The following is a 25,379-nucleotide window of genomic DNA, read 5'->3' as shown; positions in this document are numbered from 1 at the left end:
GGATTATAACGTTTATTTGGAAGAATAATAAAAAAATCTCTAAAAAAGAAAAGCAACAAAGGAAGTTTGGTCCTACCAACATATTAAAACATATGGCAAAAATCTCTATAATTTAGAAAGTATAGTATTAACACATGAATAGAAAGGCAGACAAGGGGACAGAATAGAAAATCCAGAAATTCTTCTAAATGCATATGGAAAGACATGTAAGACCAGGGGAAAATGGACTCTTTAGTACGTGGTTTGAGAGCCATATGGAGAATGATAAAATTGTATTATTTCCTTACACCATACACCTGGATAAAGTCCAAATGACTCAGAGATTTAAATGTAAAAAAAAAAATGAAACCATATAAGTACTAAAAAAAAAAAAAAACATGAGCCAATTGCTCTAAAATCTAGGAATTAGGAAACCTTTCCCAATGATGACTCAAAATTCAGAAGCAATAAAAGAATGACTGACAAATTTAACAGCATAAAAATATTTATTTGGCAAAAATAAAAACAAGAGCAAAGTGAAAACAGAAATGACAAACCAGAAAAATGTTTGCAACTTATATAACAAACAAGAACTTACTATCCCTACATTATCGAAGAACTTCAAAAATACAGAAGTAAAAAACCCAATCACTTTGAAGGAAAAAGGATCAGGAATATGGACAGTTCAGAGAATACATACAAATAGTCCTTAAATATATGCCTAGTTCATAATAAAAGGAGTGCAAATTAAAACTGTACCAAGTTTTAAATTAAATTAAATTTAAATTAAATTAAAACTGTCACTCATCAGATTGATAACATCTAAGTTTGTTGCCAGTCAGGCTGGCAAGGCTGTGGGGAATCAGACTTGTGCATATTGTCAGTGGGTATACAAAAAGTTTCAAAGCCTATGGAGGAGAGTTTGATAATATCTAATAAATTACATACCCATTTACACTCTGACTCAGCAATACCATTTCTAGGAATGTATCCTTAAGATATACTATAAAAAATAGGAAAAGTTACATACATGAGCTTTTTGTTAGAGCTCCATTTGTAACAGTGAAAGATAGAAATAACCTAAATCCATCAGTAGGAGCCTCATTAAATAAACCATGCTAGACCCACATAATGGAATACTATGTAACTGTTAAAAAGGACAAATCTACATACTGCAGTGGAATGGTCTTACCAATGGAGAAAAGTATATATAATACCCCCACTATTTATTTAAAAAGAGGAGAAGCAAATATATTTTCATAGTTACTTACACATATATGAACATAGATGCATGGATATGTATACATATATGCACCTATATTTTTTAATGAAATGATAAACAAGAAAACAAAAAAAGATTACTTTAGGCAGAGTGAAAGAACAGGGATAGAGACAGAGACAGGCTAATGAACATGCTTTATTTTACATATTTGACTTTGGAACCATGTAAATGCTTTATATCATTATAAAACAAGATTAGATTTTTTTAAATAAGCTCTAAAAATTTGAAGGCAAATGAAACAAATAGAGTTGTGTATCAAGTTCATGAAATAACGATGTAAATTCTTTCAAGGGACTTGAAAACACAGAACCATAAACAACAAATAAATAAAATCTTAAATGGTGTTCAATAACCACATTGCTAGAAACAATATTGGCACTATTTTTCTCAAACTATACAGATGAATAGAGCAAATAGTATTATGTTAATGTCATTAGGAGCCAAGGTTTTCGGCAAATGAAAAAAGAGATGCAAATGTTTGAGATCAAAGAAATTAAGATACGCTGCTGAATATGAATTGGAAATATCAATGAATTTGTGATGTGTTTTCCCTGAAAGAACAAGAAGGATATCCTGGCCCTGTCCATGGAGAAGACCAACCTCAGTGAGCACCCCAGAGCTGGATTGTGGACTTTCAACATGCATATTAAGAAGTCCTCATTAAAATGGGTCAGCAACCCTTGGAGAAATGTCTGATTTCAGGACAGGGGCTGTCCTGTAAAACATGAGCTTTAACTGTAAAACATGAGCCAAGAGCTTCTTGTCATATCCAGAAGTAGTTACTAAAGACTATCATGACATTGTGCTAGGGGGACCCCAGAACCAACCTGAAGTGGCTTTCACTGGTCAAAGAGGGGACAATTAGAGTAACAAAAGTAATGACAACTTCAATGAATTAAAACATATTTAATGTGTTTAAATCCTGTGTTCATAATGGTACTGAGGAGGGAAAAAAAGCTTTTTAGGCATCTTCAGAAAATGTTAAGAAACCAACTCATCATTCTAAAAACTGGTGAACAAACAGAGATTCAATTATTTATCCTGGCTCTCCTATACAAGTTTGCATCTCAGGATAGCCAGATATTGATGAGGAGAAGCTTATCTTTATACGAATATTTCAGATACAAATAAAATAAGGAAGAAATTAAGGAATATCCCTATTTGGCCACCTCTAGTCAATCAGATAGTGTGTGCCTCATGACCAAGAACACACCGCCCATAATAACTCAAACCTATATCAAGCCAGAAGGTCTAACTGCTAGCTTGTAAGAAATGCAGGGGACAAGAGAGCATGCTAATTAATGCCACATCGTGATCGGCTAAACCCAGAATGCAGAAACACTATGGAACAAATGACCTACTTTAGCAAATAAATTGCAAGAGAAAGAGAAGAGACAGAGAGAGGAGAGAGAAAGGCTGAAAGTGACTAAAGATGACTGCTAATAGGAGTGGGTTCCTTCTGGGGATGATGAAAACGTTCTAAAATTGACTGGGGATGGCCACACAACTCTGTAAATATACTAAAAACCATTCAATTGTACATTTTAAATGGATGAACTGTATGGCAAGTGGATTCTAGTTCAATAAATATAAATTTCCATCATCTAGATCTAGATAGATGAGAGAGAGAGAGAGGAAAGAAAAGAGACACATGAACTTGTGGACCCTAGTCAGATTCTCATTCAAATAAGCTAAAAAAAGGATTTTGGATTCCTGGATTATCTGATGCAACTAAGGAATGGAAGGGTGGGTTTGGGTGTGATAATGGCAAGAATAAAGAATTTTTTTTATTCCTTATATTTTAATGATAGAAATTAAAATATTCACCAATGAAATGATATCTGAGATTTGCTTCAAAATAATCTAGTTGAGAGGCTGGGAGAGGCTGTAGATGAAACAAGATTGGCATGGGCTGGTAATTGTTACAGCCGACCGATGGGTACAGGAGTCTCATTAGACTATTCTCTACTCCTTTGAATAAGGAATTGCATCAGAGGTGCCTGGGTGGTGCAGTTGGTTAAGTGTCCAACTCTTGGTTTTGGCTCAGGTGGTGATCTCGGGGTTGTGAGATTGAGTCGTACGTCCGGTTCTGTGCTCAGTGCAGTTTGCTTAAGACTCTCCCGCTCATTCTCTCAATCTCTCTCTCTCTCTCTCTCAGATAAATATTTTTTTTAATTGCATCAGGAAACTTCTCAGAGAAAGTCACTTAGGCCCCAACCCCAGAAATTCTTGTTTCTACAACATCAGAGGGGGGCAGGCAGGCCCTGTCTGCATTTCCAGATCCGTTCCTCAGTGGTTTTCCAGACTGTAGATCAAGTGCTTTAATCCAGCTCCAGGTGCCATCAGCTGAATGTCACATGGTACAGCCTTCTTCACAGAATCCCAGTAGGGAATCCCCAATACCCACACAACTGAGCCTTGACTTAAAAAAACAAAAAACAAAAAACAAAAAAAAAACAAAAAAACAACTTCCCCTTGGCAATGCTTTGGGCATTGCCTACCTTCTACACTCACTAAAACCACTGATCTAGGTACTGTGAGAAATTGGGCAATAACCTGTAGCAAATTGGGCGAGGGGCAAGAATATTAATAAAGTTAGGGTAATTAAATAAAAGCCACACATAACAAACCCACAGCTGATGTCATATTCTATGGTGAAAACAATGAAAAGCTGAAAGTTCTTCCTCTAAGATCAGGAACAAAGTAAGGATGTCCGTTCTCACCACTGTTATTCCACATAATAGTGGAAGTCCTAGCCACAGCAATTAAGCAAGAAAAAGAACAAAATGAAAAGGCGACCTACAAAATGGGAGAAAATATTTGCAAATCATATCTGATAAGAAGCTAATATCCAAAATATGTTAAAAAAAAAAAAAAAACAAAAAACCTCACAGAACTCAAGGGCAACAAAACAATCTGATTTTTTTTAAAAGGGCAGAGGAATTGAAAAGACATTTTTCCAGAGGAAACCTACAATGCCCAACAGATGCATGAAAAAGTTCTCAGCATCAGTAATCATCAGGGAAACACAAACCAAAACCACAGCGAGGCATCACCTCACATGTTAGAATGTTACCCAAAAGACAAGAGACAGCAAGTATTGGCGAGGATGTGGAGAAAAGGGAACCCCGTGCACTGTTGGCGGGAATGTGAATTGGTGGTGCAGCCACTATGAACAATAGTTTGGAGCTTCCTCAAAAAGTTCAAAAGAGAACTACCATATGGTCCAACGATCTCACTTCTCATTATTTATCCACAGGAAATGAAACCATTATCTTAAAGAGATATTTACACACCTGTGTTCATTGCAGCATGATTTACAATAGCCAAGATATGGAAACAACATGTCATCAATGGAGGAATGGACAAAGAATATGTAACTTTTATATATATATATATATATATATATAATAGAGGATGTAATATATTACATATATATATGCAATGAAATATTATTCAGGAAATCCTGCTGTTTGTGACAACCTAGATGAACCTGGAGGGCATTATGCTAAGAGAGACAAGCCAGACAGAGAAAGACAAACATGGCATCACCTATATGTAGAATCTAGAAAAGAAGAAAATTTTAAGAAGTCAAACTCATAGAAACAAAGAGAGGAGAGTGATTGCTGTGGGCTGCTGGGAGAAGACAGGTCAGCACAGCCTTTCAGCTACAAGAGGAGGAAGACCTGAGGGTATAATAAAAGATGGTGACTGTAATTGATAACATTGTATTATATAATTGAAATTAGCTGTGAGTAGAACTTAAATATTCTCAACCTCCAAAAAAAGATAAATACCTCATATAATGGACATGTTAATTAACTAGATGGAGGAACCCTTTCACAGTGTACACGTATATAAAATAATCATAATGAACACTTAAAAATCTTACAATTTTATGTCAATTTTATCTCAAAAAACCTAAAGTCTTTAAAAAAAAAAAAAGAAGAAGAAGTGATGGCTCCCACACTGGTGCCATCATCGTGGAAATATGGCTTTGGGACCATGAGAAATATTAGTTACACTCCAGCTAGCTAATGGATTTTCTTTCTCCAATACTGCTGGCGAGGTTATAAAGTCCACCGGGTTCACATGGGTGGGTGAAGACCGTGCCTGCTCCTCCTCCTTTTCCATTTTAATAATAAGGTAAACATGTGAAAACAGTTTAAAAACCATGAAGTGTCCTCTGTCAGTCATAAGAAGTTCCCATTCCCGAGGTCACAAAACAACATCTCTTTTCCTGAATTCCTCCTGTCTTTCAGAGCCAACGCCCCTAAAACATGCATGGACAAATTAGGAGCAAAAAAAAAAAAAAAAAAAAAAAGGCAGAAAGGCAGAGGCCCAGGGGAACACATTAACAAGTGGAGGTGCTGCCCAGGGGAGCCGGGTCTACCAGATATAACAAAATGATGCTCACAGTGGATGGCAGTGTATGTGTGTCTGTGTGTGTGTGTAACCCTCTGAGCATCCATTCTGCCTGTCCCCAAGCCCCACCCCAGGAAGATCAGGCCAGGCACTAGCAGAGACCTGCAGGTCTTCCCCAGCCTCCCGGTGCCCCCTTTTCTAGACCTGTTGCTATAGTGCCTGGTAATGACATCCACTCTGTCTGCCTCACAGTGAGTCCGAGCAAGTGGTGGACGTGGCCTTCCTGGGCACCCGCGCCGGCCTCCTCAGAAGCACCTTGTTTGTGGGCTCCGAGAAGGTCTCCGACAAGTAAGTCATGCTGGGCACCCCGGGAGAGGGATCCCTCCAGGGTGTTCCTGCGGCATGTGGGCAGGCAGACGCTCAGAGTCCAGAAGGGCACGGAGGGTGGAAGGTGGTGGTTTGTAGATTGGGAGAGTCAGAAAAGTAACCCTTCCACCAGGCTTATATGCATCCTGGAGTTGTCCCCGGGAGAGGAGGGGCAGTGGCCCAGTCAGGCAAGAAAGTGGTTGGGACACTAATGTTGGAAGGGTTAATCACTTCCACAAGAGGAAACCCAGAAGTTGTTTTCCCCCTTGGGACCAGTCTGTATGTGACAAGAGAAATCATTTGGCAGTGTCCCCTCCTTTATTGACAACTTACATATCCCCTAAGCCAGCAGTTCTCAACTGGGGGTGATTTTCCCCCAACCCCACCCCAGGGACATTTGTCAACGTGTGCAGACATTTTTTGTTGTCACAGCTCAGGGGTGGGGGTTTGCTATGAGCATCTAGTGGGCCGAGACCAGGGATGGTGTTAAACACGCTCACAACCGTTGTGTGGCCCAAAATGTCAATAGTGTTGAAGCTCAGAGACCCTGCTCCCAGCAAAGCCTGGATTCTGGGAGACCAGCTGGCCGGGTGTCCTCCCCACCAAGTACTGCAGCAAAGGGAGAATATGAGCCAGAGAAGGAGGCCAGGTGAGGGTTGGGAGAGCAGAGCAACCTGCCGCTCGCAAACCAGGAGACTCAAATAGGCAAAAGTCAGCAGGTCTTTGGAAGAGAATGGCCAAGGGAGCACCCCATGGTCCTTGCTTCTCACCCACTCCCTGCTCCTCTCACTGAATCCAAGCACACCCAGCCATCTATGAGCTTCTTCCAGGACTCTGACAGATCCACACTTGCTAAAAAGCTAAGGCGTTCTAGGAGAACAAATCAAGTTGCTTTTCCCTCTCCCCATATCCCCTTTCTCCCAGAGGTTTGAACAGAAGAGAGCTCTCCGCCTCTCTAACCCTTACCATGATCCAGTTAGAGACACAGCAAATGACTCAGTGGACCAAATCTGGTGGGTAAATTTTAGATTCACCCAAAGGCCTTGAACAGCATGGGGAACTGACCTCCCCACAGTCACTACCCAGCTGGCCCCTCACTCATACCTCCTCCTCTCCTTAAATTTCCACCCCCACTCAGAAAATTGCATACCCATGTCATTGTCTGGCCAAAGTTGGACAGGGTGAACCACACCGGGCAGTATGAAGCGGGTAAAGCGTCCTCGGCAGTCCCCTGCACCCTCTGAAAGGCTTCGAAGAATGGAAGAGAGAAATTTTAATACAGAGAGACCCTCCTGGGTCACAAAAGCAGCCACCATGAATGGCCACACAGGGGCCACACAACTCCAGAGGGCTCCCTTCACCTAGACCGTGGCGTGACTGGCAAGCTCAGGAACTGCGCAACAAGGCAGGTAGCTTCAGGAATACAGAAGAGGACCACTCTTAAAATCAAACTTCAATTAACCACCTTGTGGGTTATCCACAGTGTCTTTTTTTAATCCACGAACCAGCTTCTCCCTGCCTCCCACTCTGCTTCTGGACCAGCACTCCCTTCTGCTGGCTGCTGTGTGTTCAGGGAATGCAAAACCATAATTAGCAAGGTAAAGCTGCTCAAGAAAAAGATAACTCATCATACATTCTAAACCCTAGAGGCAATGACTTTTGAAGTAACCATTTTGGGGGAATTTATGCCCTTCTATTAGTGCAGTGATAGAATTCACCATGCAATTTCCCCATTCAGACATGCCAATTAGCCAGACAAAAAGAAATTAGGGTATATCCAAAAGAAACAAACCCTGCAGGCAAAGGAGTTTTCATTTAACCAAAAAAGTCCCCTTTCACAATAGAGACGCTCTACCTCTTCTAGCTACTAACATGCCATCAGGTGCAACAACATTTGATTCCGGAAAAGGCAGGAATTGCTGGGGAACATCGTCTGGGGTGAAATCAGTCTAGGGGCCAATATTTTCTACCTGCAACTCTGCTACAGCAGAGATGAACCTCTCTTCTTGGCCCAACCAGGATGACCCTGTGTGGAAAAAAGAGAAGGGGACAAGCATGTTCCCAGATCTGTGGGGAGGTACCAAATCTTTGTCTTTGTAGAAAGTTCCTGACTCCTGAGGATGAGGCCAGTGTGTTCACTCTGGACGGCTTCCCCCTGTGGTACCGCCAGGCCGCCGAGCAGCCTGCGGGCAGCTTTGTCTTCAATCTCCGATCGGCAGAGGGAGCAGGTAATCCGTAGCCTTGCGCTCTGGGACCGAGCTAGGACTAGGGCGTGCCTCCTCCCGCTGCTCTTTGTGGGAAACAGAAGCAGATATGGAACAGAATGTCGACGCCTCTGGGTTCCCTCCCAGCCCTCCCTCCTGACACATGTTAGCGCCTTGAGAAAGCTCGCTCATGTTTTACCACACTATTGATCTCTCCTCTGAATATAGGACAGATCATTTTATCCCCTAGCCAGCAACCAAAGTTAAAAATCCAGCATGGCACAAAAGAAAGAGATTTGCCCCAAAAGTCAGAAAGACCTGGATTCTAGCCCAGATTCCAAATGGGAGCATATTGGAAGAGTTGATCTTTAAGATTTTTCTGTTTCTAAACATCTGAGTATCTTTGAAAGCTCCCCAGATGAAAGTAACAGACTTCACTCCATCAGGGGACCACTGTACTTACCAGGTTCACTGCCCCATCGCACTTCTTCCCAGAAAAAGCAGCCTGGTCTCCACACCCTTATGGTCTCCCAGGAGCTGCAATACTGAGCCCCCCATCTTCTCCTCAGCACCTCCCAGTAATAAAGGGTGCCCCCTGGCTGGCAGGCCACAGGCGCGGGGGGGGGGGGGGGGGCTGGGGGGGAGCTCAAGGGGGAGGAAGCAGGGCAGCCAAGTTTGGACCAAGCCACCAAATCCCTACTAGTCCAAGGCCCAGGAAGGGTTTCTGAGCTGCCAGCACCCAACTCCAACCCCCAGCCCCCACTCTGAAAAACAGCCCCCGTAAAGAAAAATTAAGTGACTCTAACAGAGTACAAGAAAATTGCGAAATGTTTAGAACAGAAAGGGACTTGGAGGATGCATAGCTTCACCCTCTTAATTTACACTTGAAGAGACTCCAGGCCAGAGAGGTGGAGGGACACATCCCAGGGCCTAAGAGTTTGCAGCATAACAGGCCGTCCACTGGGGGCAACCGACCCCAGCACCGTGGGACGTGGGACGAGAGGGCCTAGGAATATCTGTGCCCAGGACAGAGTGAGCAGAAGTGGGGGTGGGGGGGCGAGGAGAGGGAGAGGAAGAGGAGAAGGAGGAGAGGGGAAGAGAGGAAAGAGGGGAAGGAGAGGAGGAGGAGAAGTGGGGGGGGCGGGGGAGAAGGAGGAGAAGGAAGGGAAGCGGAAGTGGAGAACCCCAGCTGGGAGTCTAGTGGAATGGAGAGTGTACTTCCCCTCCAAGATGCCCTTCCACCCGAACCCTCCAGCCACCACTTTCACCAAAACCATCCTCCAACTTCCTGATGGAGAAGTGTCCTGAACTGACAGCTGGAGGAGATCCGGACTCCCAGGGGCTTTTCCTGGGGCTGCAGGCAGCAAGGAAAGGTCCCCCTCTGTGCCTTCTCGATGCCTTCTTCACCTTGTACCTAAGCCCACATCTCCATCCTACGCCTGTTCCCCCCACCAAATGCATCGCTAATATGCTTTACAAAACATTCCAGAGCCTACAACTCATATAATCTCCACAACCCTGTAAGTGTTGTTATTATTTCTCTTCTTACACAGGAAAAGTCCGAGGCTCGGAGAGCTTCTCTGGCTTGCCCAGGAACACATAGCATGGGACCACAGAGCCAGGCCAAACCCAAGTTCTGCCCACCAAAGCCCAGGCTCTTTTCCTGCCCTAAGTGTGAGGCAGGAAGGGGAAGAGGAAGTGAATGCTGTTTGTCCCAGTGAAAGCCCACAAAGAAGGCTTCCAAAGCCAAGGTGATGGGCTCCTCACCACATAGTCCCCCAGAGCCAGAAAGTGACAGCTCTTTCTTCATGTCACCTTCTAGAGTGGCATCAAGGGCTCCCCCAGGAGGGCTCCCACCTACAGGGTCCTGGGGAGGTTCTCTGGGGTGTAGCCCCGTCCCCTGCCCCCAGCCCATGATGAGGGCTCCCTCCTACCTGCATTGTCACTGGACCCATGCCTGAAGGCTGCCGGGGTTGCTTTTTGTGGCGGTGAGGTAGGAGGGCGGTGGGTGGGGAACTAAGCCGCAAGGAGAAGAGAGGGAAGCTGGCAACCCAAAAGGGGGGACGGTCGAGTAGGGAGGCAGGCGCTTGCTCTCTTTTCACACCCTCGCCTGCTGCTTTAGCTCCTGCCTGTGCCTGAAGACACGTGGGCACCTCTGCACACTCCCCTTCTCCCCCAAGGAAGGAAACAACAGCTTCATTTTAATGGGGGGGCGGGCACCCCGAAGAGGCAGAGGAGCCGCCTCCGGGGTGAATGGAGGCTTCCCTCCGCCTCTCCAGGCTGACTCTGTTGCCTTTTGCCTGGGGCCTGGTGGGCTGAGTCCTGCCCACATGGAACTGTCTTTTGCAACCAGCGCCTGAGAAATCTGCCAGCACGGAGCCCAGGTGCCTCAGGCCTGTCCCTCCTGCTTCCAGACATTTCTAGAAGCAAGGGGAGGAAGCTGACTTCTGTGTTTATTGAAGCTTTATCATGCAGATTCCTAGAATCAAGGATAATACTCCATATTGTAAATTTCTAGAATCAGAGTAATTATGGATTTCTGTGAGATATTGGATTATAGCAAGGTATGACGAACGATCTTAGCAAAATAGATACGAGAAAGCATAATTTAAGTTCCATGACAACAGACGATCTCCACATAAGCTTCTCATGACCTATTTGTTTCAAGCAACATTTGATATAAAGACCTTCCCACAAGACAGTACTTGATAAAAATTTTGCCCCTTTGTTGGGAATTTTTGTTATGGAACTTGGCCTGTAGACAAGAATGCTTTGAAAAGGGGCGCCTGGGGGGCTCAGTGGGTTAAGCCTCTGCCTTTGGCTCAGGTCATGATCCCAGGGTCCTGGGATGGAGTCCTGCGTTGGGACTCAGCAGGGAGCTTCTTTCTCCCTCTGCCCCTCCCTTCCCACGTGTGCCCCCACCCCCACGCAAATAAATAAATTAAAAATAAAATCTTAAGAACAACAAAAGAATGCTTTGAAAAGTGAAGCCATGTCCCTGGACTGATAAAGATTAAAAAGCCCAAGGTCACACACTAGCCCAGACCACCGCTGAGCCAGAAATCTCTGTTTTCATGTCGCGCCAACACAGCCACCTAAATTCTGTCCCTATGGTGGCCTGATTCTCCTAAAAGAGGGGGTGCAGAGCAGCTCAAAGCAAGCCCCTTGCCCTTGAAGAGGCTGGCAGTGTCCCAGAAGTGCAGTCACCCTCTGTAACACCAGTGAAAGGCATGGCTGGAGAACAGGGTGGTGGTGGCAGGCCGGCCCCCAGCGACCAGGAAGTACAGAGTGCCCTGCCAGCCTTCTGTGTCTGCGCAGCCCTGGCCCCAGGCCTCCAGAGGGACTGTCAGTGTCACCCTGACTCATGTGACTGATGAAGGACAGCCCAGGATCAGCCACCACGAGTCCTGGAATGCAGCCTATCCTGCTAGGAAGAATCATTTGACCCAACACAAGTCTTCTGGATGGAACATGAGCAGAGAGGACGGGTCACAGCAGGGTCCCTGAGCTCAAGGGAGGCAGACAGTTGCTGCCCCAAGACAGTGCGAACCCACAGTATTCAAGTGACATGAACACGCTGCATTGTCCAGGCCTCTGGGGGCCCTGATGTATTTATCTGGCAGATTCAGATCTGCATGGGGAGGCGGCAGTACGTGACATGCAGGGGCGATCCGCAAAGACCAGTGGGGGACAGTTGCAGATCCACCGCAGCAGGGGTGTCGCCAACACGCCCCCCCAACTTATTCAAGAAATGCCCTCTCCTGGGATTCACAGTGTGCTCTCAGCTTCCCCACCCACTAACCAACCCCTGGCTCTTCCCCGGGCACTGAGAAAGTGACTTGGCAATTTTTTGTTTCCCCAGAAAGTCCAGGCCAGCCCATGGTAGTGACAGCCAGCACAGCTGTGGCCGTGACTGTGGACAAGAAGACAGCCATCGCTGCAGGTAGGAGCTGCCCTCTGTGCCACGGCGGTCAGGGGCATTGTGAGTCAAGGTCAGGAATAAGGCACACAGAAACAGCAGGAGGACCCTGCCTGTGGCTGGCAAGGGCCACAGCCCTCCAGCCGGAGGTTTTCCCAGCCGAATGGTGTGACTGCGGGAGAAAGGAGCCTTCCCAAGCCATGTCGTTTATAAAACCGTAAGTCCTGAGATCCAAAAGAATTTATGAAGTCAGTCAGATGAAGTTCAGACAGCTTAAGAGATTTGCTCCAGGTCACCCGGGACAGAGACTACAACCCGGACCTCCGCTTCCCTCTCCCGTCACCCCAGGTATAGAACGCCACTGCGCACAGAGCCAGCCCGTGACTCAGACCGTAAGGATGAGCCGGGGACATGTGTTCAGTGTGTGCCGGGCACCACAGAGACCACATCCTGTGCTCACCTCATCCAGCCCTCAGGGCGAAATGGGTACTTTGGGCTCCGTTTTACAGATAAGGAAACCGAGACAAAAATTCTTTGCCCAAAGTCACATAGCTAATAATGAATGAAGCTAGAATTTGAGCTCAGGTGGCCTTTCTTTAAGATCCAGCTTCCTACCCCGTGTTGCCATTGGCCTCAAATGTGATGAGAGCGCCCAGTGACCCTCCCAAGCTGCCCAGACTCAGTGGTTTCTCAGTGCCTGAAAGAGTTCTTTGAGCCCAGGCCTCCTCGCCGGAGTGCAGTCAGGCCTGCCTCGTGAAGTCCTCCTTAGCCGGGCTTCAGTCCCCGTGTCTCAGCCCCAGCAGGGTTCTGCAAAGCTGTGCGGTTCAGTAGGCAGTCACTCATCGGCCGTCACGGGTCCGTCCTGCTTCCCTGGGGGCCCCGAGCTGCATGGAAGGACTCTCCAGCTGGGGGGCGGGGGTGAGCCTTGTCCCCCTCAGGCTGGGTTCAGGGCAAAGGAGTCCAGCCGAGATCCTCCAACCCTGACTTTCCACCAGAGAAAACACCTGCCCCACGGGCGCCTCCAGGAGGCACTGCTCCAGCATTCAGGAGGGACTTGTGCCATCTCACTGCTTTTTTCAACTTAGGCCACAGTGGGCTAACTCCAGACTCATTGCTAGGCCAAAACTGGACCCAAACTTGTCTCCCTCGAGCATGTTCGCTGGTCCCATCCGAGTGTCCCTGTCCTGCTCCCTCCGTGCTGTGGACCCCTCCACAGCAACCCCTCCCTCTCCCGCACCTCGCATACCTGAGAGTCTAGGAACCAGAGGGGACGCGGGGTCAGGCACTGGCTGCGCTCTCCGGCACTCTCCAATTATTTGATATCATTTTTAACTCAGAGCTGAATTAGAGCCTCCAGGGGTTGCCATAGAAACCGTGTCCTGGTGCCTCTGGTTTAACTCACTGCAGACAATGGCTCTGAGGCTCTGGGGTGTGTGGATACGATAGGAAAAGAGTGAGGTACTAGAGACCTTATGCTTCAGCTTCTGTGTGTGTAAAAGGGGGGGCGGGGGTGTCTCCTTTTGTAATTTCCCCTCCGTGGACTATGGCTCAACCTCCTTGATACTGGAGCCAGACGGGCCTGTATCTCAGAGCAAGAGAGGTGGCCGGTGTGCTGTCCTGGCAGTTTCATCCCTTGGAAGCCGGTGGCACTGTGTGCATAAGGGGCTCCTGGACGGGGTGAGCACTGGCAGCTGAAAAGCGAGCTGCAGGGGTGAGGGTGTGCACTGAGCAAGGGGAGAAGGCAGGAGAAGGGCGCTCGGCCCAGCTATAGGGGCCAGCTACATGCCAGATGTGTGTGTCATGCTACGGGTTCCTCCAGAAGGGCAGCTGAATAGGGAGGGGTCCTTTTAAGCTCTAAGCAGGTGATTTACCAACAGTTTATGCAGAATTTCTAGGACTCTAACTTCTTGACCAGGATCCATTTTCAATTTCCCATACCCTGCAGACCTAGTTGGGGAGTACTGCCCAGCATAATGATGGTGGCACCATAACCTGCAAGTGTGTTCCTCTAGTATATGGCGTGCGATACACTTGTGCCCCTGTCCCGAGCCCTTCAGTGCAGAGCCTGCTTTCTGGGGGTCCACGAGCGCTCCTCTCCTCAGGTCTGCCTCCGTGCGATTGGACCTGGACACCCACACTCAGAACAGTGATGTGTACAACACACCTATGCCTTACCCAGCCAGGCTGCTGAGGGACCCTGGCCCCTGCTTCTGCAGTGGGGCCTGGGGAAGACTTTTAGGTCTGCTATGCCTGTTAGGGCGGCACCCCACAGTTTCTCACTGCCTCTGAAAAGCAAAGCAGCCCAGCTGTGCTAGGAGTCCAGCAGAACTCCAGGAAAGGGATGTGGAGGGTTCACTTCTCCCTAAGGCTTGCTCCTGCTTCACTGGGATGTCATCCAGAGGAAAGTGCCTAGGAAGGAGAAAATTCCTTCTTGGTCTCTGAAAGCTAATGAACCATAGAGCCCGGGCGCAGTCAGCCAGAGGCCAGTCCAGGCCTGGAAACGAGTCACCCCGGCTTGGGGCAGACAACCACTCACCCAGACCTTGTTCTCTGGCCCATCTCCTCTCTTGGCCTCCCCAGCCCCGGCCCTCCAATTCATAATTCTGAGACCCCACCTGCTGAGCCCTGCAGGGATCATACCTGTCAGTGCAAAAGTTCATTTTCCAGTCCCTAAAGCCAGTCTTAAAGGTGCAAGAAGAATGTAAGCGAAATAGGGTTTCTCCTTCACGTTAGCAACACCCCCAATCTCACCAAGGCTAATGAAACGGCATCAACAGCTTCTAGGGAGCCTTCCCCAACCTCCCCTTACACAGCGGGTCCTCTGGGCAAATGCACGCCTTCCTACCACAGCGGCTTGTCTGTCGATGGCCAGGGTAGATTGGCCCAAGCCAGAGCAGTGACAGATCCCCAGCCCTCCTTCACTCCCCAGTGCTGCACGGTGAAAGCAGCCTGAGGCTAACGAATTCAGAGCGCCAGGCCAGCCCACGGGCCACCTGCCTCACTCAGCTACAGACCGTGTTCTGATCCAGAGCTCCGCATGGACACCTCCCCTGGTGCTGCCCCCAGGCGAGGCCTCAGGCAGGAGTTTCCCATCTTTCTTATGGAGCTCTGGACATTAGGGTGAGGTCCTGCAGCGCTTCTTGCCGCTGCCTGGGGAGACAAGGGGGCAGGAAGACCCTCTCCCAGCGCCCGCATGCCCTCCCCACCCAAGGAAACCAGGAGGTACATAGGAAAATACAGTCTTTATTGTTCTTCTGAAACAACGAACCAGAAATATAATTTTGCCTTTAAAAATCTTCTGTCTCAGGCTGAAGATACCACCATTGACAATACCCACCCCTCCCCTCCTTTTCCTTTAGAAAATTCCTAGATCTGGTGTCAGCCGGAAAGCCAAAAGAAGGAAGACTATGCCCCCAGCCCAGGGGAGGCCACTTGCACTGAGCTCCGCCCCCACCATGTTCAAAGGCGTTCCCTGCCCCTCCCCCAGACCCCCGCACCTACCACGATCCTCTGTAAGATGAAAGGATGGGGGTGGGGTGCAAGGCGAGGTGGGCCTGCCCTGTCCTGCCCTGTCCCTCCTCAGACTCTTGGCCTCCATGTTCTGGAGACCGCTCCTGGGGCCACCAGCAAGACCCCCTCTTAGAGCCTGAATCCAGCCGGATGCCTCCCCACTCTCCGTAAGCCGTCGGAAAACGGGTGTCCAGCAGGGGGAGACCTAGTACTCACCTGTGATCAGACTCACAGGGAGACGGCCAACCTACACCACAAGGGGACTCGTGCCCCCCAAAGCCCCGCACAGCAGCACAGTCTCCTCCCCTGCCGCCCCTTCGGTGTAGGTTGCAGGTAACAAGCAGGACCTCGGCCCATGCTCTGGTTTGGAGCCCAGTCCAGGTGCAATTAAAGACTCCAGGAAGCCAGACTGATCACACAAAACCCTGGGGAAGGAACCCCACCCCTGCAGCCTCTGGGCAGAACCTGCAGCCCTCTCCCTGCCCCTGGGGCCTGCTGGGGGTCCGCCCCGGCAGCAAGCTTATGCGAAGGCTATCTGCATTCCCAAGATGCCACCAGTCGTGACCCAGTCCCCACCCAAGGTCCCAGGCCCGGAGCTGCTGAAGATGGAGGGGTGAGAGGTACAGAGCAATGGTTCTTGGGCTGCAGGCTATAGGAGTGGAACTGGTGGGTATCCCCATGGGGCCTGGCAGTGATGATGTCCTTAGACAGCGCTGAAGAAACGCCCAGTGGGATGGGCCTGGGCTCTCTGGAGGCTGCCATCCACACATGCTGCAGCGTCAAGGCCTCTGGGCCGGTGTCCCTGGAAAACCCAGCAGGAGAGGTGTGAGAGGGTTACCATGGTGACAGGAAGGCTCAGCCAGCAGCACCACTCTGGCCCACTTCAGAGACTCTCAAAGGAATCCTTGTGTTGTTGGTGTGGGCTTCTCCCCCCTGTTGACTCGAGAAGGTTGCAGTAAGCAAGTGAAATGTTCTGTGGCCTGACGGCCAGAGACACAAGGGGGAAACAGGTCACCGCCCCCTAAGTTCTCATGACCTCTATCTCCGTGTGATTCTGTGTGTGTGTGAGACAGAGAGAGACGGACAGACAGAGAAAGAGAGAGATTTCCAGTCGGTGTAATTGCACTGGTGACACCGGGTGTGTGTGGGAGGGCATGAGTGAGGCTGGGAACAGTGGGGCTGGTGTGGCCTGTAGCAGACAGAGGGACACGATGGCTGCAGCCAAGGGAGTGTGTCATAACTGAGTTTCTAAGTGCTGGGTCCAGATGCCAGGGTTGGTGTGATCATACATTAGAGCTAGCGGCTGAAAGCTGGACTCAACTTGGACACTGAAGGGCAGCTGAGAGTATCTTCCTGGCTTAGAAGGGGGTCACAGGAATTGACCCCTTGGCCCCCTCCTCCCCTCCTCCCCACACCTATGGGCCAAAGGGGAGAGGCACCCAGCTGTGATTGCCCCAGGGCAGGAAGGACAGCAGGGGAACCCTGAGTCCAGAAGCCTGCACTTGCACACAGAGCCATAGCCAGAAGCTTAGGGAGATCTCCAGCTGTTCAAAGACTTGGTGGCCCCCGGAGGGGCATGAACAGGAGCCTTGAGCACAAGGGCAGCTTCCTCAGAGACTTCGAAGTTCATGGAGACCCCCACACCGCGCCTTGCTCTCTGGAGGGCCGGGGGCACCAGTGGAGGTGGAGGGAAGGGCAGCCCTTACAGAAGAGATCCCCCACGTGCTCTCCCTGCCCTTCCTACCTAGGCCAGTGGGGCGGGGCTCTCATGCCACAGAAGAGATCTGCTTCTGGTCTTCGTGCTCACCCTCCGGGTCCCCCATGAGGGGCTGCCGCTTCTTGAGCTCCCGGTGGTACTTGGCCATGAGGGAGGCGTAGATGCAGCCGTAGGCAGCAGCCACCACCATCATGATGCAGACGATGCCACAGACCACCCCCGCGATGATCACGGTGCCGATGGCCCGCCTCACGCTCACCGGCCGATACCGCTGCTTCTGGGGGCAGGCTGTGCTGGGCTCGGGCTCGGGCTCAGCCCCCGGCTTGGGCTTAGCGGGTTCAGGGCTGGCCTTGGTGCAGGGCGGCCCCGGAATACCCAGCCCAGCCGAGCTATTCTCGTCCTCCAACTGGGAGCAGTAGTTGAACATCTCCATGGGGACGGCGCGCATGTCCTTCCCCCTCAGCTCCTTGGGTAGGGTGCAGGCCAGCTGGTCCAGGCGCCCCCCTGCAACCAGGGGAGAAAAAAAGCTGGGGCTGACCAGGCATCCGGAACCTGGACTCCCTCTCCCCATCTCCAGGACCCCAAAACAGAAGGCCCTGAAGGTTAATCAAGAATGCAGTCGGTCCTGGAGTCACAGGAGTAGGAGAGGAAGGGAGAACAACCAGCATTTATGAAGCCAAGGACCACGAACAGTGAGGTACACATAACAGGTCATTCCATCAGCACAGAAGCATAGAAAATGGATAGCGCCATCATTCCCATTTTAGAGAAGCACACAACCATTCCAGTCCAGCCTGCTCTGCCCTGAGTCCAACTGCTCCACAAGAGTACAGCACCGCCAATGTAGGCCGATGCTCGGGAAGACTCAGCCATGCAAAGAGAGAGCCGAGAGCGCTGCCGGGGCTGCAGGTCCACTACTCCTCTCCTTGCCCCCCCATCTGCCTGCTCACTGCCCATCTGTAAATATGGAACACTGTTTCCCACTGTATCTCATCCCTCCAGCACTGCTCCCTGTCACAGGAAGGACAAGTCAAAAGCCACTGCCACAGCCGCCACTCTTCTAGACGGGGGCTTTTGGTGGCCCAAGATTATTTCTTTGGCATGGGGAGAAAAAAGGTCAGGTGAGAATGTTTGTCTTTTCCTCTTTGAGAGCATTCCCATAGCCCATCAGCACCCCAGCATCTCTGAGCACAGTGACATCTTGGGAGGGAACCCTGAGACCCCTAAGGGCAAAGGAGGGGGGCTGGTGCTAATGAGGGGGTGTGGCGCACAGGCTGAGCCTTGGGGAGGTCAGGAGAGAATGTGTGTGCAGAGCACAGGTGGTAGGTCAGGAGAATCCCCTAGGAAGTCAGAGTCAGAGTTTGTCCCTCTATCAGCTTCCAGTGAAATCTGGATGCCGGCAAGAGATCCCTTCCCAAATAGCTCCTGCCATCCCCTCACTGCCAGTTCCCTCTCCCCGAGCAGCTGCTGTACATCCGTCTCCTCATACAATAGATACGTTTTTCCTGGGATGCTGATGAAAACATCCCAAGAATTTTTTTTTTAAAGAAGTGCAAGGTTGAAAACAACTATACTGTTGAAAAGTTCCAAAAATAGACATTCCCACTCCAGGCCCTTTGGTGCTAAGAATTTAGTTCCTGATGACTATGTAAAAAGACAAGGACGTTGCCTAGGGATAACAAATGGGGCTGAGACCCTTGGCCCCTAGTTCCCTGTGCCCCTGAGTGCCTCGGGGACTTGTGGCAAGTCTCACACCCAGCACAGTGTGTCCAAGGGCCCCCTTCAGACAGGCAGGGGTGGGGTGTTGAGATGGAAGCAACCTCACCTTCCTGTTCAAAGACCTAAGGTTGAATCCTCGCCAATAATTTAATTTATTTAATTGCATGTGAGTCTTGGTGTTCGTGGCCATAAAATAAGAATGGCTAGCTCAATTAACTGTTATAAGGATTAGGATAGATAATGTACATGAAAAGATATTTATAAACTGGAGGCTATATAGGTATTAATTGCTATTTCCTGACTCACAAGAATGGGAGAAATTATCATAGTGACTAACATTTTATGGCACTTTACAGTTTATAAAAATTTTTTAGAAGATTTTATTTATTTATTTGAGAGAGTAAGAGAAAGAGAGAGAGAATGAGCCAGGGGAGGAGCTGAGGGAGAGGGAGAAGCAGGATTCCCACCAAGCGGGGACCCCGATTCAGGGCTCGATCCCAGGACCCAGGATCATGACCTGAGCCGAAGGCAATAGCTTAACTGACTGAGCCACCCAAGTGCCCCTGTAAAATTGTTTAATTAACTAACACAGGAGAATATTGTGCAAATGTGGCTGGATACGAAACAAAAGGAGCAAGACTGGTGGAAAGGATTGGTATTCTTTTCACGTTGATTCACTCATTCAGCAAATACTCAGGGAGTATCTACTTTGTGCTGGGCACCAAATTCTGTCCTACTAAATCCATTCTATGTTATGACTACTAGTAGCAAACGAACAAATAAATGAATAGGTTTTATGGACAACTTGCTTTATGCTAAGTACTTTTCAAGACACTTTACATGCGGATGCTCATTCGGTTAAGTGTCTGCCTTTGGCTCTGGTCATGATCCCAGAGACCTGGGATCAAGTCCCGGATCATGTTCCTTGTTTGCCAGGGAGCCTGCTTCTCCCTCTGCCTGCTGCTCCCCCTGCTTGTGTTCTCTCTCTTTCTCTCTGACAAATAAATAAAATCTTTAAAAGAAAAAAGATACCTTTACAAGCATTACTATTTAATCCTCACAATGATTCTATCAGATAGCTGTTACCTGACCCATCTTACAGATGAGGACACTGCCACAGAGAGGTTTCTCAGGATCACACAGCTACTAAGGGACAGAGCCACAAAGCACACCCAGATCTGGCACTTTTAACCACTACACTCACTTCTTTGCCCTCCTTATCATTTTATAGCTCATTCTAGAACTTTCCCCAAAAGAGGGAAGGGAAAGAGTAAAACTAAAGTCATTTGGTTTCTTATTAAAAGCTATGAATATAAAACTTCTTGGGAGAAAGCGTTGAGATCATCATCAAAACAAAACTTTGGTTTTATCTGTGGATTTAAATTATATTCCACCCTCCTGAAAATGAGGATATTTAAGAAATTGCTGTATTATTCAGAGGAGCAAGGGTGGTTTTTCTTCCTCCTACCATGCCAGGGAAGCCCAGAGGCATACCTGGTGGGATGCAGAGGAAAATTATTAAGTTGCCTCACAATACCTACAGAAGTGAGATCGAGTTACAGTGAGTCAGTCTGAAAGAAAAAGAAGAGGAAGGAGGCTAGGAGCTGGGAGGGGCACACAAAGAAGAAAGCCGAGCAGTAAAGGGGGAGGGAAAGCAGCACCAGCCTTTCTGCCCTGCCCATGGATTGGAGCCCAGGCTGAGACTCTTCCAGCCCGGAGCTAGTGGAGAGGTAGGGCCACCCCTTCTCCCTGGACCTCGGCCCTGAGTCAGCGCCCAGCCTCCAGGAAAAGTGTTGGGCCAGGGCTGATTCTCCCGATTCCTTAACCCAGGCAGGACTAACCTCGGTAGGAGAACCACTCCATCCAGTGCTTGAAATCACGCAGGTTACAATCACACTCCCAGGGGTTGTCCCCAATCTGCAGCAGCTGCAGGCTTGCGAGGGGTTCAAAAGTCAGGCGGTCCAGGTTCTGCAGACGGTTGGAGCGAAGTGACAGGGAGCGCAGAGCGGGGAGTCCATCAAAAAGGCCAGGGGGCAGCTGCGCCAGCCCATTGATGGACAGGTCCAGGTGGCGGAGCAGGGGCGAGTGCTGCAGCAGGTCCCTGTCCAGGGTCCTGATGCTGTTGTTGCGCAGCTGCAGCTCCGTGAGATTCGTCAGGTCCCCAAAAATGGACCGGGGCAGCTGGTCCAGGAAGTTGTTGGATAGGTCCAGCCGCTGCAGGCTGGACAGATTGGCGAATGCCCAGCTTGGCAGGGCACTCAGCTTATTGTTCAAGAGTAAGAGGGTTCGGGTGGCCGCAGGCAAGTCTGGGGGCACCATGGTGAGGCCTAGGCCGCTACAGTCCACCTCCAGGCTGCGGCTGTCACACTTGCAGGAGAAGGGGCAGGCAGGGAGGGCCTCCACAGCATACAGCGTGATCCAGCAGGTGATCCCTGGAGAGGAGGGGGACAGATAGGCGGAAAGAAAGCCATGGGCAGGGGGTTACCGTCCTTTCTAATTTGTAACATAATGGCCTCTTGACTTTATCTGTTTTGGCCAGAGCCCCGATCAATGCACAAATCCTCACTGACCACAAAAAAAGATAATTAACAAGTCCGAAGCCCATCTATATTACTGGACATCACACAGTGTCAGCAGGGCTCCTTGCCTCGCAGCACATCTGGCAAAGAAACCACTTGAGTGGAGTACAGTCCTGCAGAATGGCAGGCCTGAGTCCAGAGGACGAGCAGTGTGGTTCCACAAGGATGTCCCAGCTCACGGGGCCTCCCCTGGTTGATCTCCTTGGGAGCTTGGACCCCACTGATACCATAGATGTTGACCAAATAAAGGATGTAAGGGTGTCAAAGAAACCTGCTCCCTTGTTCCTCTCCCAGTGTCACAGAGAAAGATCCTCTTTCCAAAAGAAAATAGCCACATTGCTGCTTCCCTCCCCCCTGCACCTCCACCCCCAACTTGGAGCTGCCCTAGGCTAAGACGCACAGTACGTGTAAGAGGGGGAGCACAAAGGGGTGCTCCTACCCCTGTCCCCTACATCCTCCCATATGAAGACCAGGAGCCCCAGCCCCTCTAGGGTCCCACTCCGGAGACCACAGTGGAAATGATAAGACGCCCAAATCCACTTCCATGCTGAAGAACACTTGGGCACAAATGACTGCAAATCATAGATTCTAGGAGAAGTTTCATATTTATTTTCATTCTAAAACCAACCATGCACTTAGGTTGGGCTCCAGTTCCTAAGGGCTGCGGGGTAGCATTTCTGCAGGATGGACCCATTAACAGCTTTCCTTTTGTGGTCCCATGTTTTGCCCAGGACCCCTCTGAGTAAGCAAGCTCAGAGTCTAGCCTGGGGAAGGGCTGAGACCCCTCAGAGAATAATTATAACAGAGCAGCTCATTCCATTGTCCAGCAGCACTTTCTCAGAGTGACTGCGAATCTCCCCTCAAGTATCTTCCTGAGTCTCATAGACGTTTGCTCGCTGTGGAAGAGAGAATGGGTGAGCTCAAAATAGTTCAACTTCTTCAAGTCAGCACCCGGTCTGGCAAATTACTGGCTCCATCTTGAATGTGGGATTCATACAGATCTGACAGCGCAGGGGAGGTTGTAAGGGCAGGGGTGGGAGGGCCCTTTTGTGCTCTGTCTCTTTCACGCATGGCGTGTCTGAGCCTAGCATAGCTCCAAGTTGAGGGTAGGGGTGCAGAGCAGCACACTGCAAGCAGCAGTGTGGCTGTTTTCTTTTAGAAAGAGAGGTCCAGAGGAAAGAACCTAGCCAGAGAAGCAATGGAGAATCAGGCCCAGTTCATGGCCCAGGTGATCCCATCAGAGAGCCAGCAGCCACTCCGACTTGAGTGCCTGAATGGGATGGTCTTGAGCCTCTGTCCGGTAAATGTCTCGTTGTCTGATGTCCCCAAGACCAGAGCTTGAAGGAACAGTACGGGATTATCTCTCCCCATACTTGTGGTCAGTGACAGCTGAGAGGCGGACTGTAAGGCTGACACCTGAGCCTCATTCTCCAGAGGAACAAGCACAGTCATGGGCATGAGAGCTGACCAGTGACCCTTCCTGGCCACGTGGGGTGGCCTGCTGCTACCTCTCACCTTCTTACCCCTCTGATCGCTTCTGTTGCCAGGTCAGCCTGCCCCACTCTGCCATCTGAAAATCAACATTCTTCAGACTTCACTTTCTCCAGAAAATAATTCAATCCATCCACCTTCCCTCACAGAACGGTCATAACCAGAAGCCATTATCCCCCCCACCCCTGAGGAATTCAGGGTGACATAAAAGCTCTGGTGACAAGAAAACATAATCCTGTATTGCGAGGTGTTGAGTGATTCTAGAATGAGGTTGAAACAGGATCTGAGTGGCTCAGGGATCAGCCGCTCTCACGTGGTGAATAATTCAGGCTGCTCTAGTCCTGCCACGGTATCACCGAGCCAAGTGAGCGAAGGGAGAAGTCAGGCAGAAAAATGTCCCTCGGGACCATTTCTTACCTCTTACCATGTAGCCTTGGGCAGGCCAGTCCTCACTGACCTGGACACTTTGCCTCTCCTGATGAGAATTCTCAAGCTTCTTTCAGCCCAACAACTTACAAGTCTTTCTTATGGGAAATGGAGATCCCATTTTCCCCATATACAGAAGGAAGGCTGGGACCCAACCCCTATGGCCCTTCTAACACCACAATCCAAGAGCTCTCTCCATTTCAGAGCTAGGAAGACTGAGACAGAAGCCTCTAGGTTCACCCAGTCAATGGAAGACAAGAGGGAGACTCGCCATTAGAGCAGCAGGACTCCCACAAGCCAGACTGCTGGGGGTGGGGGTGGACTTCCTGGGCGCAGGAGTGGCCCCACCTAGAGCTGCAGAACCACCCGTCATGGCCTCCAGCTCCTGACTTAACCACCGAAGCTCTCAACGGCAACTCTTTCTTGGGCTGCCACAGATGCCAGTACCATGGGCTAGACTGTAGAGGGCAACCCCTGGCTTCTCAGGCCTTGGGCATCCCAGAAAGATCAGAGCTTCCTGCAGCCTGGCGGGCATCACTGCATGCCAAGCTGCCCCCTCCCCCCCACCCCTGCCCCACTGTACTCACAAGAGATCTGCCTCCATGGCAGGGCAGGCCTGGTCCTCTGCTCGGGGCCAGTGCCCTGGGCCAGCATGGTGAACACCACAGCTCTTACGGCTCTGTACCTCCGGGGAGAGAAGAGCCCCTCAGTGCGTGCTACCTGTCAGTCCTGAGAGAGAGAGAGGGAGAGAGAGAGAGAGCTGAACAGCACTTGAGGCCCCGTTCCAGCCCAGGGGTTAGGAGAGGGCTTGGTGTCTCTTTACACTCCTTGTCATTCCCGCTCCCGTTCTACTCAGCTATGATTCCCTGAGTGGGGGAAGGAGGAGAATGAGGGGCAGAGAAGCCAGGAAACCGCCCCCCTCCCTGGGTGACTGGGGTGGCAAAGAGGGCAGGCTCCGGGCTGTGGCATGCTGCTGAGTTCTGCCTGTGCGATGCGGAGGTCCCCAGCGGTAGCCTCTCCGGTGTCCCCTCCCCGGCCTCTCTTGAGGCCTCTCTGGTGTGCTATCTCTAAAATACTCTGCAGGGTGATAGGGACTCCTTTGTGAGTTTCCCCCCAAGTCACAGGTGGGACAGTGAGGGACATATCTACCAGGTAAGCAGAGTGAGGCCACGGTAACCATGTTCTCGGTCCCCGCGCCGCTCTTACCATGGCCCCCAAAGAGGCAGAGTCAGCTGCTGTGTCAGGCGTGAGGCCCAGGCCCTGCTCCCGCCACCGGGCTGGCCTCCTGCTTCCCCTCCACCTTCGCCTGAGAGGTGAGGTGCGGTGCTCTGTCTTCCGCCCGCTGGTCTATAATAAGACTCATCAGCTCAGGGAGTTCATGCTGCAGCAGCTGTTCATGCAGGAGACAGGGACAGGAAGGAGAGGATGAGCTTTTGGAGCAGAAGGAGGGCTGGGAGGGGGCCCAGGAAGGCAAGGAAGCAGGTTTCTCTTGCAGATGACAAAAGAGGGGTAGTCACCCTGTCTAGGGTCTCAGGACCGGCCCTGTGCCAACCCAAAGACTAGTAAGAGGGGCATGGGCCCTCCCGTGGTCCCATTTCCTTCTAGGTATGGCTTAGGCCCTCAGACAGAGGCCAGAGCCTCAGCTCTCCCAGCCCCATCGGAGGGATGGGAAAGGGGGACGGTGGTACCATTGCAGCAAGCGGGACACGGTGGGGAAGGGGACAGGTGCAGGAAGGGAAGGCTCTGCCCCCTGCCCAGCCCCTCCTGTTCCCAAAGGGCCAGCATCCCGTCAGCCCACTGCTCCTGGTTGGCTCCTCTGGTG

At 50.2% G+C, this 25,379-nt stretch overlaps 2 protein-coding genes across 2 annotated transcripts in view; one reads left to right on the top strand and one right to left on the bottom strand.

Annotated features, from left to right (window-relative positions):
- Nucleotides 1–25,379, top strand: part of CACNA2D4 (calcium voltage-gated channel auxiliary subunit alpha2delta 4) — a gene marked incomplete at both ends in the record, with an annotated part of 114,757 nt that overhangs the window by 62,079 nt on the left and 27,299 nt on the right. The window contains 3 exons of the mRNA XM_080810292.1: nucleotides 5,879–5,974; nucleotides 8,093–8,220; nucleotides 12,059–12,139. Of these exons, the coding sequence (XP_080666418.1) occupies nucleotides 5,879–5,974; nucleotides 8,093–8,220; nucleotides 12,059–12,139 (305 nt within the window). The remainder of the gene's footprint in view (nucleotides 1–5,878; nucleotides 5,975–8,092; nucleotides 8,221–12,058; nucleotides 12,140–25,379) is intronic.
- On the bottom strand, nucleotides 15,340–24,947 carry LRTM2 (leucine rich repeats and transmembrane domains 2). Its single transcript, XM_080811352.1, has 5 exons — nucleotides 24,764–24,947; nucleotides 24,145–24,286; nucleotides 20,903–21,493; nucleotides 17,370–17,846; nucleotides 15,340–16,427 (listed from the first exon to the last, which is right to left on the bottom strand). Exons 2-4 carry the CDS (start codon nucleotides 24,209–24,211, stop codon nucleotides 17,392–17,394), a joined length of 1,113 nt encoding a protein of 370 aa, XP_080667478.1. The 5' UTR covers nucleotides 24,212–24,286; nucleotides 24,764–24,947; the 3' UTR covers nucleotides 15,340–16,427; nucleotides 17,370–17,391.

The sequence above is a fragment of the Martes martes genome (genome assembly GCF_963455335.1).
Source record: "Martes martes genome assembly, chromosome: 8".
NCBI classification, from domain to species: domain Eukaryota; kingdom Metazoa; phylum Chordata; class Mammalia; order Carnivora; family Mustelidae; genus Martes; species Martes martes.
The sequence above is the reverse complement of the archived record's forward strand: the minus strand, read 5'-3'. Positions and strand labels throughout refer to the sequence as shown.